The 15696-nt window shown below is 32.4% G+C and overlaps 1 protein-coding gene across 15 annotated transcripts in view; it reads right to left on the minus strand.

The window, feature by feature from the left end:
* The window catches only part of NEXN (nexilin F-actin binding protein), a 43685-nt gene that overhangs the window by 12760 nt on the left and 15229 nt on the right, over positions 1 to 15696 (minus strand). For 4 of the 15 annotated variants that reach the window (XM_023641799.2, XM_023641793.2, XM_070268782.1 and 1 more), the window contains 8 exons: positions 10721 to 10802; positions 9102 to 9293; positions 8829 to 8904; positions 8595 to 8743; positions 4109 to 4150; positions 2713 to 2910; positions 2436 to 2612; positions 602 to 790 (listed from right to left, as the gene is read on the minus strand). In XM_023641799.2, coding sequence (XP_023497567.1) covers positions 602 to 790; positions 2436 to 2612; positions 2713 to 2910; positions 4109 to 4150; positions 8595 to 8743; positions 8829 to 8904; positions 9102 to 9293; positions 10721 to 10747 — 1050 coding nt within the window. In that variant the 5' untranslated portion in view covers positions 10748 to 10802. Of the gene's footprint in view, positions 1 to 601; positions 791 to 2435; positions 2613 to 2712; positions 2911 to 4108; positions 4151 to 8594; positions 8744 to 8828; positions 8905 to 9101; positions 9294 to 9812; positions 9844 to 10720; positions 10803 to 15696 lie in introns of those variants that run through there. The other 11 variants (XM_023641796.2, XM_070268786.1, XM_023641801.2 and 8 more) reach the window with 6 other exon arrangements.

Below are 15696 nucleotides of genomic sequence, written 5' to 3' on the forward strand. Positions count from 1 at the left end.
ATGTACCGGGGGGCTTTGGGGAGAAAAAGGGGGAAAAATAAAATCTTTAAAAAGAAAAAAAGAAAAAAGAAATAAAAATTTGTGGCAGAGAGAAGTTGGGTAATAATATCCAGAAGTGATGGGTGACCATTTTGGAGAGTTAAATAATTGTGATTAAATGGCTTTGGCCATTTAATATATACCAGATGGGATGGAAATTGAAAAGAAAGAAAGAAGGAAGGAAAGGAAGGAATGAGGGAAGGCAGGAGGAAATGTGTGAAGGGAGAGGAGAATGGAGAGGAGGGAAGGAAAGGTGGGCGTAGGAAACTCCCTGCTTAGGTACTTAGTTCTGGGAAACATGCCTTCCCAGAGAAGGAAGAGAATATTCAATCCCCTATGCCAGGCACAGCAATTTAATCAGAACCTTCTCAACACTACACTGAAGTGAACACCTTTAACTGACTGGGCGCATACCATAGGAGGCTTTAAAACTTACCTGCCATCCCTACTCTTGGCTCAAATTCCAGAAATAATAGAGTATTCCCCAAAGTTTAATGATTTCTCTTAACATATTCTAAAATGTTGAATCCTAGTGGCATTTTTCAGGTACGTTCTGTCTTACCATGCTTCTCCTTGCTTCAGCAAATGCCTTCTTTTCTTCCTCTATTCTTCTTCTGGCTTCTTCTTCTGCTTTCCTTTTTTCATCTTCTCTCCTTTGTCTTTCTATTTCTTCAAAACTGAGTTTGAGTTTACCAGGGCGGTACCCTTTAAAAATTTTTTCTGTCTCTTGGTTTTCCCCCTCCTCATTTACCTAACCAAGAAACAACTCATTACTAAGAATTGAGATTCATCAAAGACAGGAATGAATTATCAATCAAAAAGCACCAATCAGCCACCTCATACAGGAATGTTTCTTTGCCCTTAATATACTTGACCAAAATCACCTTCCTTTATAATGTCTTATATGATAAAATACTCAAATTTGGAGAAATTCCAAATAAAGATGTACTCAAGTTAAATAAAATTTTTCAAGCAAGTCAAATTTTTAAATAGATAAGATAGAGTGTTTAAAATTTTTTAAGGCATCATTTAAGAGTTCTATTAAATATTAACTCTCCCAGAACAAACATAAAACACGTGTGTGTGTGTGTGTGTGTATACTTAAATTGAGGTTCAAGTATACCTAAACAGAATCTCTTTGGTAATAAAATAAAGTTCTCCTTTTGTAATTTTCATGGATTTTTTACTATGAACTATGGTACTTTTCCTTATACTAATCAGATAAAAGATTATCTGGAAGTCTTTTATATAAAATTCAAATTTTATGGTTTTATAGTTAAAATTCTAATTTAATATTATTCATTGAAATGATTAGATTAACTAATGATTTTTCTTTATCTTTTCATTAAATTAACCACCAGTGATATCTAAAATGTGTAGGTATTATGCAACTGTAATTACCCAAAACTAATAACATTTTCAAACAAATATCTAGAAAGTTGAAATTTTGAAGATATAGTTTTTAGAACATCATTAATAAAAGTTGGTCAAGAAATTCTGAGAGCTTTAAAAAATTATAGCTGTTCCATTTTTAACTTCTTATAATGAGATTTGGAATCTGTTATTTAAATTTTATTTTTATTGATAAATTTATTAATAATAATAGTAAAAACTTTAAAGCACTTATTATATGCCAGACACTACTTCAACTGCTTTCTGTATTAACTCATTTAACAATTTAAGAAGTAGGCACAATTATTTTCACCATTTTACAAATGAAGAAACTAAGATATAGGTTAAATAATTTGTTCATGGTGACACACTTACCAAGTGGTAGATATCTGAATCCAGGCAGTGTGGTTCCAAAATCCATACTCTTAACCACTACACTATATACACTACGCTATATACATATATACACATATAATATATACAGACACACACATACGTACATACTTAGTATGGCAAACTGCATATTCCATAGCAAACTAACTTTGATATGTTCAAACATTTGCAAAACTGGACTGAAACTGAGTGTACACTTATGATTAGACTTGAAAATGTGCTGCACCCTGTGTTTAAATACACTGCAGTCTGAACTAACAGAGGAAGAGAAACCAAGTTCATTGAGTAATTATTTTGCATATTTACAACAATTTATAAAAATAAAAATTTAAAGCATATTAGATAAATGTCCCCAGATGGAAACTAGAAAATAATATAAATGAATCTTATATGTTCAATATGTATACAGTTTCAAAATCAGACCCTTTTATATAGAAAATCTCCTTGAATTTATAGGATTGAACCTTATCTAAAGCCAGCTACCTTCCCTAATATTAAATGTTTTATATATAACATTTATATACTATTATATAAAGTATATATATATCATTTATTAAATTATAAATTATGTCATTATATAGATAAACATTATATATACATGTTTGTTTTACCATTTGCCGCCTTGCTTCTTCAAAAGCACGCTTCTCTTCTTCTAAACGTTGTCTTGCTTCCTCTTCAGCTTGCTTCCTCCGGTTTTCTTGTCTTTGTCTTTCCAATTCTTCAAAAGTTAGTTTCAATTTTCCAGGAGAAAGTGATTCTTTTTTAGCCTCACTTTCCAGTTCATCATCCTAAGAAAACATTATGAAAACCCATCTGTTAATCATAAAGGGAAATGCTGCTAACCAACTTAACTGCTTTGATTTGCTCCCTGACAAAAAAAAAAATTACCATGACCAACGAAAGACACTTTGCTTCCTTGAGAGATCGTCGTTGTTCTTCATATCTTATTCTTTTATCCTCTTCATATCTGACCCTTTCTTTTTCTTCTCGTTCTTTTTCTAGATCCTCGAAATTCTTTTTTATTTTTCCAGATGCTTTGTGTGATTTGCTAGGTACCACTGTTACAAGCAGTGACTCATCTCCTTCCTAATTTACAAAATAGATAATTAGCATATTTCCCCCTAATTAAAATTCAGGTTTCACAAGACTTTACCTCCATCATTGGTGAATTTCATTACATTGCCATCAGTGTTATGAAGAAGAAAAATTTATATTTTTTTACAGATTTCTATTAAATAGCTCTTTCTCTGAGTTCCCTCTACATTATGAGTTAATCTTATTGAAATCCATTGCTGACAAGGTTCAAGGAGCCTCTTCGTTCCTAGAAGATGACGTTAATACAGCTGTTTGGATAAAACTGCATGATATTATCTGAATTTAGCTATCCGTGCACTAATCCCACAAAAGGTAATGTGCATGTGAGTGTACTCTAAACCAATTTGATGGTGACTGGATTCAGTTTAAACACACAAAACAGTGTCTCCATATGATTTTTCTCTCCATGCGAGTTTTTAAATAGTTAATAAAATTAGTATTTAGTGAGAGGGGAAAAAAACAGTATTTTCAAGTGACTTATAAAACATTTATATTATAAAATGATTTGGCATTTGAGCCTATTAAAATAGTCTCAAATTTGTTGTTTTTAAAGTGCATTTTAATTAGTTCCATTACATAATCCATTGTTGCCTCTGAACTTTTTTCAAAAATAAAGAGAAGCTATAATTTGTAACACATGCTCCTAAAATAAAATTGCTTCCAATTTATGTGGCTGAAATTTTAGGCACACCATCAAATTGATTGATTTATAACTTTCTCTGTTAGTTAAAAAGGGAAAACTAAAATTTTTGTGGTTGTTGAACATTCCTTCACGGTAACAGATACTGCACTCTCTAACAGTATGTAATAACCGAAACAAACCACCAGGAACTCTGAGGAAAGAAGACAAATGATGAAAAGAAAACTGCCCTTTTAAAATGTTAGCTTTCAACAATCTCAACTATTAGTAAAAGTTCAAGAACTATATAGTCTTGGCAGAGTATCTCAAACTCAGATTTGCGTCTCTAATTTAACCATGAAAGCAAAAACATACTTTTCTTTAAAAACACTAAGCTATAGTGTTTGAAAGAGCAAAAGTATGATCTTGCTTTTGCAAAATATTTTCATCCTTTTTGTTGTTGTTGCTATATTTATAATAAAAAGAATAAAAACTTTTAATTTTTTAATAGATTATTTGTGAATCAGATAGTTTTAGGTGAACGTTTCATTAAAGGAAATGTCCATTTACCTCTGATGCTGATTCAGTTCCCGTATTGTTTATGTCCTCAATCTATTGAATGAGAATTTCATATCATTACATTACATTGGATTTCTGCTTTTTGTTTTTAAACATACAACTGAAAAGTAGTTTAGTTGTGCTTATGGTAAATTTTCAAATTTATAATTTTTGAAATATTTTAATATTCCTCCAAATTAGCCAATTATGTCCTTTTAAATGGAGATTAAACCTTATATTAGTTTTTGCATTTTGATATCAACATCAATATCTAGGGAACAACATATTAAGAAAAAATTAAAATAAAGCCTACCTTTGTAATTCTGGAATTTGAATAATGGACCAAACTCTTATGACCTGGCTGTAAGCTTACAAAAGCAGCAATTGTTAATTAAATTAGTAATATAAACTGAGATACAGAAACATTTCTCCATTCTCTGTCTCTGCCTAACAAAAGGAAAACCTGTCATTAGTAATCAAATCATCATCATGACTATATTTTACAATATAAATACATGGCAAAAATATAACTGACAATAATAAAGTGTGGTCAAAGGAGTAGGCTTTCACATGGCTCGTTTAGAAGGGAAAATAATTCTGACATTCAAAATTGTGTACCCTATATTTTGACTAGATCTAGGTAGGAAAGGGCCTCATTCAAAAGGAGGGAGCTTTTGGCCATTTCTCATAAGAAATATCATTAGATTAATTTGAGGGGCAGGCTAATTAATGTACGTAACAAACTGAGAAATGAGAGAAGATAAATGATTTAAATAATGCAATGTTTGAGAGTTCAGAAAGAGGGAACATAAGCAATAGGAAAATGGGAAAAGTTAGGAAGTAAAAATTCAGATTGTTTATTGTTTTAATTTGATTTTTAACACCAACGAAAGAGTCTGGAAGTAGTTTGTTCCTCACACTGTCTAAGGAAATTGTGTTGCACCTTGTCTTATACTAGGAACTGGACTGGGTCAGTTCCTATTCTTTCATCACCCCACTTTTCTATATTCTCTGTCAAGGAAGAAATAATACATTTTACTAAGATACCAAATTTCTTGAAAAATAAATTATTCTGAACAAATCATTCATTAAAAATAATCTACTTAATTGTTGTTTTTGAGGAAGATTGGCCCTGAGCTAACATCTGTTGCCAATCTTCCTCTATTTTTTGTATGTGAGCCACTGCCACAGCATGGGCACTGATAGACAAGTGGTGTAGGTCCATGCCTGGGAAAGAAACCCCGGGCCACTGAAGCGGAGCACACCAACTCAACCACTAGGCCACCAGGGCTGGCCTCTACTTAATATTTTAATAGTTTGTTTTTAGTAGTTTTGTTCAGAATAATTTGCTTTGTTACAGAATTATTTATTACACTGATTTGCTCTGTAAATGGTGAAGGTTTTATTGAATGATGCATTATACTAAGAAAAACTTTAATGGATCTATAATAAAATAATTACAAAATTATGTCCTTTCAAAAGCATGCTAACAATTCCTCTACAAATCACATTAATCTCTCAATAAAAGGTTCTAGGTTATATGATGAGAAGCCAGACATTGAGAGTATAGGGAAGAGAAATTCTAAATTTCTTAATCTCAAATTTCTTTTTCTTGCTGCTACAGCTTTCTCAGATTTTGATTAGCTTATGGTAAGACAGTACCCTGTACTTGGAGAGGTTTTTTTTTGTTTTTTTTTTGCTTTCTTCTTTGCTTATTTTAAATTATTACCAAAACAACAAAAGATAGAATTTTTTTCATTGGGTTTCAACAAACAAGGAAAAAGATGAGTTCATTTAAGTGACTATGGTGTCAGTATATCCACAGAGAACTGAGATATTCAGTTTAGGCATAGCGTTGGCTTTCAGAAGCTACCACTGAAGAGCTGCTTCTCAACTATATCTTTTGATTTATGGAAAGAAAACTCCTTCACAAATCAACTTCCTTTTCTTCCCTTTTTTTCAACACCCCAATCCCCCACCAATATGTTCTCTTTTCTAAATTGATAGATGTTAACCTTGCCCATCAGAGTATCCTCAAAGATAACCAGATTATACTAAATTAAGATTCTCCCCCAAATTTTATTGGTCTTTGGTTCTAACATCTAGTATACAAAGTACCCCCATTTTTAATTCATCATGTGATCCTAGAATCTCAGAACTGGTAATTACCTTGAAGGTCACTCAGCTACTTTCCTGACTCAGGAATCCCTTCTATAGCATTCTTGAATATGCACTTGTACAAGTGGATTTTTCAAACAAACATTAAGAATTTTCTTGACTACCTATGTCATACTTTACCTATTATATTCAAAGATACATTAAATTTTATCAGATTTGAACAGAAAACATACTTAATTGGATTAAAGCAAATTAATTTTAAAATTAAACTTTCTATAGTTGCAAGATGAAATTACTATTAAAAGTTTATTTTGCTGTACCTACACATTCTCAAACAATTTAATAGGCCAAAAGTTTCATTAACCAGGATTATATGGCATCCTGCCATGTAGTATCAAGAGTTAGTAACCAAGTGGTTCTTTTTCATGGTTATATTTTGTTTCCATCTCTCTCTGAGTATCCTACATCTTCCTCATATTCAAACTCACCTCTTCAACACACACATAGTTTTTCTTTGAGAAACCACTACGTACATATTCAGTCCCCCGGGTTGTAATGGGTCTTAAAGTCTACTGAGCAATCAGTGCTTTTTGAAAAAGGACACAAGATTTAAAAGAAGGAGATTAACCCCGTGTGCATACCCATTATTTGCTGCCAAACACCATATATTTTAATTACATATTTTATTATATTGTATTACCTTATTGCATAATTTATATAGTTACATAGTGATATATTTTATATTTATAATATATAATTTATAATATTTATTATAATTGTATTCCCTTGTGAAATTTCATTGCAAAATGAATACTAATCTTTGATGACTGGAGGTGGCAGAGGTAAAATATATACCATCCTTTCCTCAGATAAAGAGGTACAAAGTAATACAATATAGGAAATTCCAATTCTTTTCTATAATTCATCTGGCATGTCATTATTTGCCAGCATACAAGTGGCTATTCATGTCTTGGAAGTGGTTATTTGCAAAGTCTGGGGTAAATAAATTTCTTTGACATGCAAGTATAGCATATGCTTTGCCTTCTTTGTCACTTTTCTTTTTATAAACGTAGTGGAAACTGAAAGGAGCATAGCAAATAGATTTAAGGCACTTAAAGAGGAGGCAAAAAATGTCAAGTACAATTCACAATTAAAATGTTTTTTAAAGAGACAACATACTGTGAAGACTATGTTAGGATATTTGTTAAAATATTGATGAGAGAAGGAGAAACTAAAATGGTTTCATGACATTTTATCTATATATAATATTATCTAGGTAAAACATTAAGTATTTATAGCCCGCTTACTTTGTACCAGGCACTTTTCTAAGTGCTTTGCATTTATTAACTCATATAATCTTATTAATAATTCCGGGAGATAAATACCATTATCATCTCATTAAGCTCAATACATTGATCATCTTTTTGATCTTACAGTGTATACCAGATTGAAGTACATAAACAGGATAATTGTCTTCTGTCATGTTTTCAACTGTATACTACAGATAATTTATAACATAAGTATCAATATATTAAAGAAATTTTGTGAATTGATCAGTTCTCAATAAAATGCAATTATGACTATTAGACTTTAAGTTTCTACGTCATTATAATGACTAATAATTTTGAGAGATTAATGTTTTCTGGAAATTAGATCAGATTCTTGAGTATTTTAAAAATACTTACCAGCCTCTTAGTACTCATGCTCTGATCTAAAAATATATGGGAATTCTCAGTTCATTAAGAGACTATGTAAAATCATACTACTACTTTTCTCTCTTCTAATTTGTCCTCTGTGGCTATGGACAAGTTATAGCTATATGAAGGAAATGACTGTCACACATTTCTCCCCTCTCCTACTCCTGTCCGCAACTTTAAAAAAAGTTAACAAGCTAGCTAATAATACCATTATTAAATAAAATGATTTAATTTGTTTCAAATTCTTGATTAGGAAGATATCCTAATTACACCTTGGTGCTTTATAATAACCAAAAAGTATTTACTGATTGCTATTAAAAGACCAGCATCTTGTTAGATGCTTGTGGATAGTTTATGTATGAAATTGCCGTACTTCTTTGTAAAATCTTCTAACATGTCAGGAAAAATAAGGAGTGTGGACACTGTAAGGAACGTGGACAGAATGGTAAGATGGTAAAGAAGAAAAGTCATCTCAGTATTCAACCTTAAAATAGGCACATTCTGCCCTTATCCTTCTAGGCATTTGACATTAAATATTTGTGCTTAAGATCTTGTTTTCGAGATAGCAGCTATTTAATAGGTCTATGTTATATTAAAATATTTTCATTAGGCAACATACTGATTAGTTTTACTCTGTAAAATTAGTTTCTGAAGCAAATAACAATTTAACGTTTAGTGTGTACCTGCTCAGCCCTTTTTGCTAATTCACGTTGTATCTTCCTCTTTTCTAACATATCCTGTTCAATTCTGCGTTTTCGCTCCTCCTCCGTTCTCTTCCTTTGTTCCTCTTGTCTTTGCTTCTCCATTTCAGCAAATTTACCTTTCACGGTTCCTAAGAATGTATGAAACATGTCTGATATTTTGCTATGTTTCCTTTTTTGCAATTTAATTTACAACTTACCCCTCAGGTTTCTTACCTGTTAGCTTTGGGACATAGGCCTTTTCTACTTTAGAAGATACCTCTTCATCATCAGAAGCAAGCATTTCTTTAATCTAGATGGTTACATAAATTAATATGAACATGTCCAAAGTTTAGACTAAGTCATATTATATGCAGAGTTTGAAATTAGTTTATAACTACAGAAAATTATTTTATAGTTAATATGAAATGTGATTAATGTGAATAATAAAATGTAAATTAAAAAGATGAAAATGAGTATTTGCATAACAATAAAGTAAAATAAAATAACCTCCTGCTTTCTCCTGTTCCATTCTCTCTCTCTAATATATTGTTCTTTTCTTCTTTGCTTTTCGTCTCTAGATCTCCTTTGATTTCTTTCTTCCCTGGCTCTCTGCATGGCTTCAAACTTATCCTTTATATCACCCTTGCCAAGTTTTGGCACATAGGATTTTTGGATAGGTTTAGATGAAGAAAGCAGAATCTTCGTTAGAAGAAAATAAAGAAAAGAAAGTTAAAAAAAATAAGATAAGAGGAAATTAGGTAAAGACAGAGCAGAATAAGCAATATAAGAAATACTTATTGAAACAGAAAATAGAAATGAATTCGAAACCTTTATTTGTACCATCAGAATCTGATTAGATACATTCTAAATCCAAGTATGAAAAATGAAATTACGGAAAACATGAGAGTAAAAATTTTATTAATAAATAGTAAAGAAGTCCCATTTTGTAGATGTGTTTTACTGAAGCTTAAGACTAGTAAAATATAAAAATTGAATACTGGATTCTAATTTAAAACAACCTGTATTTTAGTGACCTACTCCACTATTAAAGATTCAGAGTTTACATCACTTGCTTAAAGGACACGGAGACTAATTTCAATAAATTTGATGAAGTAGAAAACAAAGCAAAAGTTTAGGCTTTAAAATTTAAAGGCTAATTCACACATTAACATTCTTGCTTGCTTCCACGTCTAACATGAGCCAAAGTGGAGGCCAGACCTTTACGTCTCATTTGTGGCTGAAGTGCGCCAGGGTCTTCGTGCACAAGCAGCGATTTATGCTGTTGCTCCTTCTATCCTGCCCATCTAGAGCTTCTTTAAACCAACATTTTGAATGCGTAAGATGGCTGTATCATTCCAAGTAGGATGAGCTCTACGAGGAAAATTCCCAAATGGCAATAGAGCTTCCCAAAGAAGGAAGGCTCTGGTAAAAGACTGGAGAAAAGATTTTCCTCTAGTCTAAAACCAGGAAAGCATATTGTTTTCATCTTTTGAAAATTAAGCTGATCTCTAAAAGAAGTTTCAATAAATAAAACTTCAGTGCCTCAGAACACCAAACATTCTCCCCTAGTGATAAAGACAAATTTTTAAATTAATTTGTGGCATACCCAGCCTCTATCTTATTTTCTACTTATGGTGTCATTGTTCATTTAAGGTTTTTTAAAGTTTATAATTTTGGGGTGTCAGAAACTGAGGTCCCCTTACTACAACTCTCAGTAACTACAGTCAAGAACCAGAAAAAGGCCAAGAGAATTGCAGCTGCCGGAAGAAGGATCCTGGCCTGAGAGTGAATTATCACTTTCTCCTAAGAGTATGCATCAAATCTGGTTTTTTAATACTAAAAAAAAAAACTCCTAAGACTTATCAAGATATTAAATTCTAAAGATGGTAGCCATTTCACTATCATTCACAAATAATCATGCTTCCTAGATTAGAATCCAGTGAAATGAAATGAAAATACCACACTCAAGACCAGCCTGTGAATTTTATCTTTTCTTATGTTTTACATCTTCACACTGTTACCATGAACTTCTGAATATGACCTTTCCACCAAACAACTGCCCTTTCACCAATTCTGCAGTCAATCTCACATTTCCTCCATTTTTTTTTTTAACTTTTGAGACTTACCTCAGCTTTTTGGGAAATATCATTCATGTTTGCTCTTGGGTGTGGTCTTGGGGTGATTATGAAGCTTTGTATATCTTTGCACCTGAAAAAATGTATTAGTCTTGAATAAGAATTTTTAATGACAGTTTTTTAATATGCTATGTATTATTGTGAACAGAAATAGCATGTTAATTGCTCCTCGAAACATACTGATATAATCTAGGCAAGTAACAAATTGTGATAACCCTTAGCTCCTTTTTCCAAGATACAGGGTATTGAAGGTACGAGGCTCATGGTGTTACAAGATCCTTGTAAGATTATGGGCCAGAATAGCTTGGTGAACATATCAAGTGCACTTGCAAAGAAAGTGTATTCTGCAGTTATTGGGTGTATTATTCTATAAATATCAACTAGGTCAAGGTGGTTGATCCTGTTATTTGGATGTTTTATGTCATTACTAAATATTTTGGGGGGGCGCCTAGTTCTTCTATCAGTTTTCAACTAAATGGAACTATTTCTTCTTTTAATTCTGTGATTTTTGTTTCACGTAATTTCAAGCTCTTTTAAGTGCATTTACATTATGACTGTAATATGTTCTTTTTGAATTGACCCTTCCATCAGTATGAAATTTCCCTCCTCTTACTTCACTGTTTTACATTCTTCTGATATTAAAATAGACATAACTTTCTTAAGTTTACTTTGCATGGTATATAATTTTCTACCCATTTACTTTCAACCTATCTATATCTTTATATGTAAAGTATATCTCTTGGACACAGCATATAATTGGTGCTTGCTTTTTAAAAAATCAGTTCTGGGGCGGGCCTGGTGGTGCAGTGGTTAAGTTCACACGTTCGGCTTCTCGGCGGCCTGGGGTTCGCTGGTTTGGATCCCGGGTGCGGACATGGCACTGCTTGGGAAGCCATGCTGTGGTAGGCATCCCACGTATAAAGTAGAGGAAGATGGGCATGGATGTTAGCTCAGGGCCAGTCTTCCTCAGCAAAAAGAGGAGGATTGGCAGTAGTTAGCTCAGGGCTAATCTTCCTCAAAAAAATAAATTAAAATAAAATTAAAAGTCAGTTCTGATAATATCTGTCTTTTAGTTGCAGTGGTTACCAAATTAATGTAATTATTTAATGTAATTATTTATATGCATGGACTTAAGCCTAACATTTTACTGATTGTTTCTTGTTTGCCCTCTCTTCTTTTGTTCCTCTATTATTCTTTTCCTTTCTATTTCTAGATTAATTGAATACTTTTTAGAATTTTATTTATGACTTTAAAAAAAATTCTACCAGCTTTACTAAGGTATAATTGATGTACAATAAACTACATTTTTTTTTCTTTTTTTGAGGAAGATTAACCCTGAGCTAACATCTGCTGCCAATCCTCCTCTTTTTGCTGAGGAAGACTGGCCCTGAGCTAACATCCATGCCCATCTTCCTCTATTTTATATGTGGGACACCTGCCACAGCATGGCTTGATGAGTGGTGTGTAGGTTCGTGCCCAGGATCTAGGCTGGCCCCTAAACTACACTTTTTAAAACTGTACAATTTGATAAGTTCTGACATATGTATTGTACCCATGACACCATCACCACAATCAACATAATGAATATATACATTACCCCAAAAAATTTTCTCAGACTCTTTACCTTCCTCTTCTTCTTGCCTCTCCCACCCCCAACCCCTGGCAGATATGCTTTCTGTCACTGTAGATTAGTTTAAATTTTCTGCATATGGAATCATATAGTATGCACTCTAATGTCTGGTCTCTTTCACCCAGCATGACTATTCTGAGATTCATCCAGGTTATTGCAAATATCAACAGTTCATCCCTTTTTATTACTGAATATTATTCCATTGTATGAACATACCACAATTTGTTAACCATTCATCTATTGATGGACATTTGGGTTGTTTCCAGTTACTATTATAAATAAAGCTGCTATGAATACTCATGTACAAGTCTTTGTGTGGACATATTTTTTTTATTTCTCTGGGATAAATAAAGTATAATGACTAGGCCTTATGGTAGATTTATGTTTAACTTGGTAAGAAACTACCAAACTGTTTTCGAAGTGGTTGTACCATTTTATCTTCCCACCAATAGTGCATGAGAGTGACACTTTTTCTATATCCTCACCAACACTTGGTATAGTCTTCTTAATTTTAGACATTCTAAAGGTATATAGTGACATCACATTATGGTTTTAATTTACATTTCCATAATAACTGATGATATTAAACATCTTCTCATGTTTCTTTTCTACCTGTAAATATTCTTTGGTGTAAGTATCTATTCATATCTTTTGCCCATTTTATTACTGGGTTGTTTATTTGCCCATTATTAAATTTTGAGAGTACTTTATATATTCTGGATAGAAGGCCTATATCAGATGTATAATTTGCAAAGATTTTCTCCCAGTCTTTCACTTGTCTTTTCATTTTCTTAGCAGTATCTTTTGAAGAGCAGAAGTTCTTTATTTTGACAAAGTCCATTTTATCAATTTTTTCTTTTATGGTTTGTGCTCTCGGTGTTGTACTGGCCTAAGTCACAATCAAGAAGAACTTATCCTACATTTTCTTCTAGAAGTTTTATAGTTTTAGGTTTTGCATTTAGGTCTTTGATCCATTTTGAGTTAATTTTTGTATATGGTGCAAATTCCTTTTTTTGCATATGGATAACAATTTTTCTAGGATCATTTATTGAAAAAACGTATCCTTTCTCCAGTGAAATGCTTTTGTACCTTTGTCAAAAATCAATTGACCATACATGTGTGGGTCTACTTCCGGACCCCCCATCCTGTTTCATCAATCGATTTGTCTCCCTTGATGCCAATACCACATTGTTTTTCTCTCTTTTTTTTTTTTAACTATAGTCACCATGCCACAGTCTGGACTAGTATACTTAATAATGGGGCTTGAGAAAGGTAGCGTAACTCTGACTGTGTTCTTTTTCACAGTTGTTTTGGCTATTCTAGGTCCTTTGTATTCATACAGAAATTTTAGAATCAGATTGTCATTTTCTGTGAAAATGCCTGCTGAGATTTTGACTGGGATTGCATTGGATCTGTAGATGGATTTGGGGAGAACTGACATCTTAATAATATTGAGTCTTCTGATCTATGAACACAGTATACCTCTCCATTTATCTACTTCTCCTATATTTTTTCTCAGAAATGTTTCATCATTTTCAGTGTGCAGATCTTTCACGTCTTTTGTGAGATTTATCCCTAATTTCAAATTTTTGATGCTACTATAATTGGTGGTGTTTTTTAGATTTCAATTGATGATTGTTTGTTGCTAGCATATAGATATATATTTTTGTATTCTGACCTTATATCCTGCTACCCTGCTAAAGTAACTTCTTAGTTCCATCGGGTTTTTTGGAGATTCCATCAGATTTTCTACATAGACAATTATATCATCTGTGAACACAATTCTACTTTTTCCTTTCCAATCTGGATGTGTTTTGTTTCTTTTTCTGGCCTGATTGTACTAGCTAGAACCTTCAGTACAATGTTAAATAGAATTAGAGAGAGCAGACATCTTTGCCTTCTTCCTGATCTTAGGGGGGAAATGTTCAGTCTTTCACCATTAAGTATAATTTTAGCTACAGATTTTTCTTAGATGCCCTATATCCGATTACGTTGCTGTCTACTTTTACGGTGCTGGAGCGATGTCAGGAATGGATGTTGGATTTAATCTAATTTCTTTCTGTGTCTATTGAGATAATCATATGGTTTCTATTTTTACTATGGTGAATTACATTAATTTATTTTCAAATGTTAAATCAACTTTACATTCCTAGGATAAGCTTCATTTGATCATGTTGCATTATCCTTTTAACATACAAATAAATTCAATTTGATAAAATTTTGCTAAGAAATATTGCATCCATGTGTATGAGGGACATTGATCTCAATGTCCTTTTTATTTTTATACAGTTTTATTTATACAGTTTTTTATTTATTTTTATTTATTTATACAGTTTTATTTTCCTGTAATGTCTGCTTTTGCTAACAGAGTAATACTTCTCTCACAGAATGAGTTGGGAAGTATTTCCCCTTCGTTAATTTTCTGTAAGAGTTCACGGAGAACAGGTATTATTTTTTCCTTAAATGTTTGTAAGAAGTTCCCAGTGGAACCATCTGGAGCTAAAGTTTTCTTTGTGGGAGGAGACAATATGATGAGGTGGGTGGGACATTATTCCATGTAATTATTAACAAGGTCCTAACTTTTGTTGTTTAGTGGGTCTGTGGGTGTTTATTACTTCATTAACAATAATTACCTAATAAAACAGGCCATGCATGGATGAGAGCATCATTAACTAGGTTTATGAGTCATCTAATTCTATGTGCCTGAGATGAAAATAACAAAGAGCTCCAGTCCTGTTCTTTTCCCTGAGCTATTGTATCAAATCTAGAGTTACCAATAGATATTTCTTGTATAACCAACAAAACCTACCCTGTGTTCTCATAGCTTCTCAAACCTTAGAGTTATTTCTGGTTCATTCTTCTATATCTCCTAAATTTGTCAAGATTTGTGAATGTTTCTTTCAGACTTGTTCTTATGTATTACTTCACTATTTCCACTGCCCCCATACTAATACAGGCCTTCATCACCTCATGCTTTGATTGCCAGAATTTGATAATCAGCCCTAAATCCAAATTCCAACCCTACTGCTTCCTAGTTAGGATTAGATGAGAAAACCTATGTGAAAAACTCTAGAATAACACCTAACATTAGTTAGATAATTTCATCACTCATGGTCTTTTCATCACTACAATTTACCATCTTCAGTAAAAAACTATACTTCTCTGCTAGTGAGCATATATTAACATAGTGTTTGTGTAATTTGAAAGAGTGATGCCAAAGGGTATGAGGAAAATTTGGGCAATCTCACATGAGATTATAAGGATTGATAAATTTTAGCTGAATTAATTGGCCAGAGAGAACTTCAAGAAGCCTTTTTTTCCTGGTGAAATGAAAGCA

Source organism: Equus caballus, chromosome 5 (genome assembly GCF_041296265.1).
Source record: "Equus caballus isolate H_3958 breed thoroughbred chromosome 5, TB-T2T, whole genome shotgun sequence".
Lineage (NCBI taxonomy): Eukaryota > Metazoa > Chordata > Mammalia > Perissodactyla > Equidae > Equus > Equus caballus.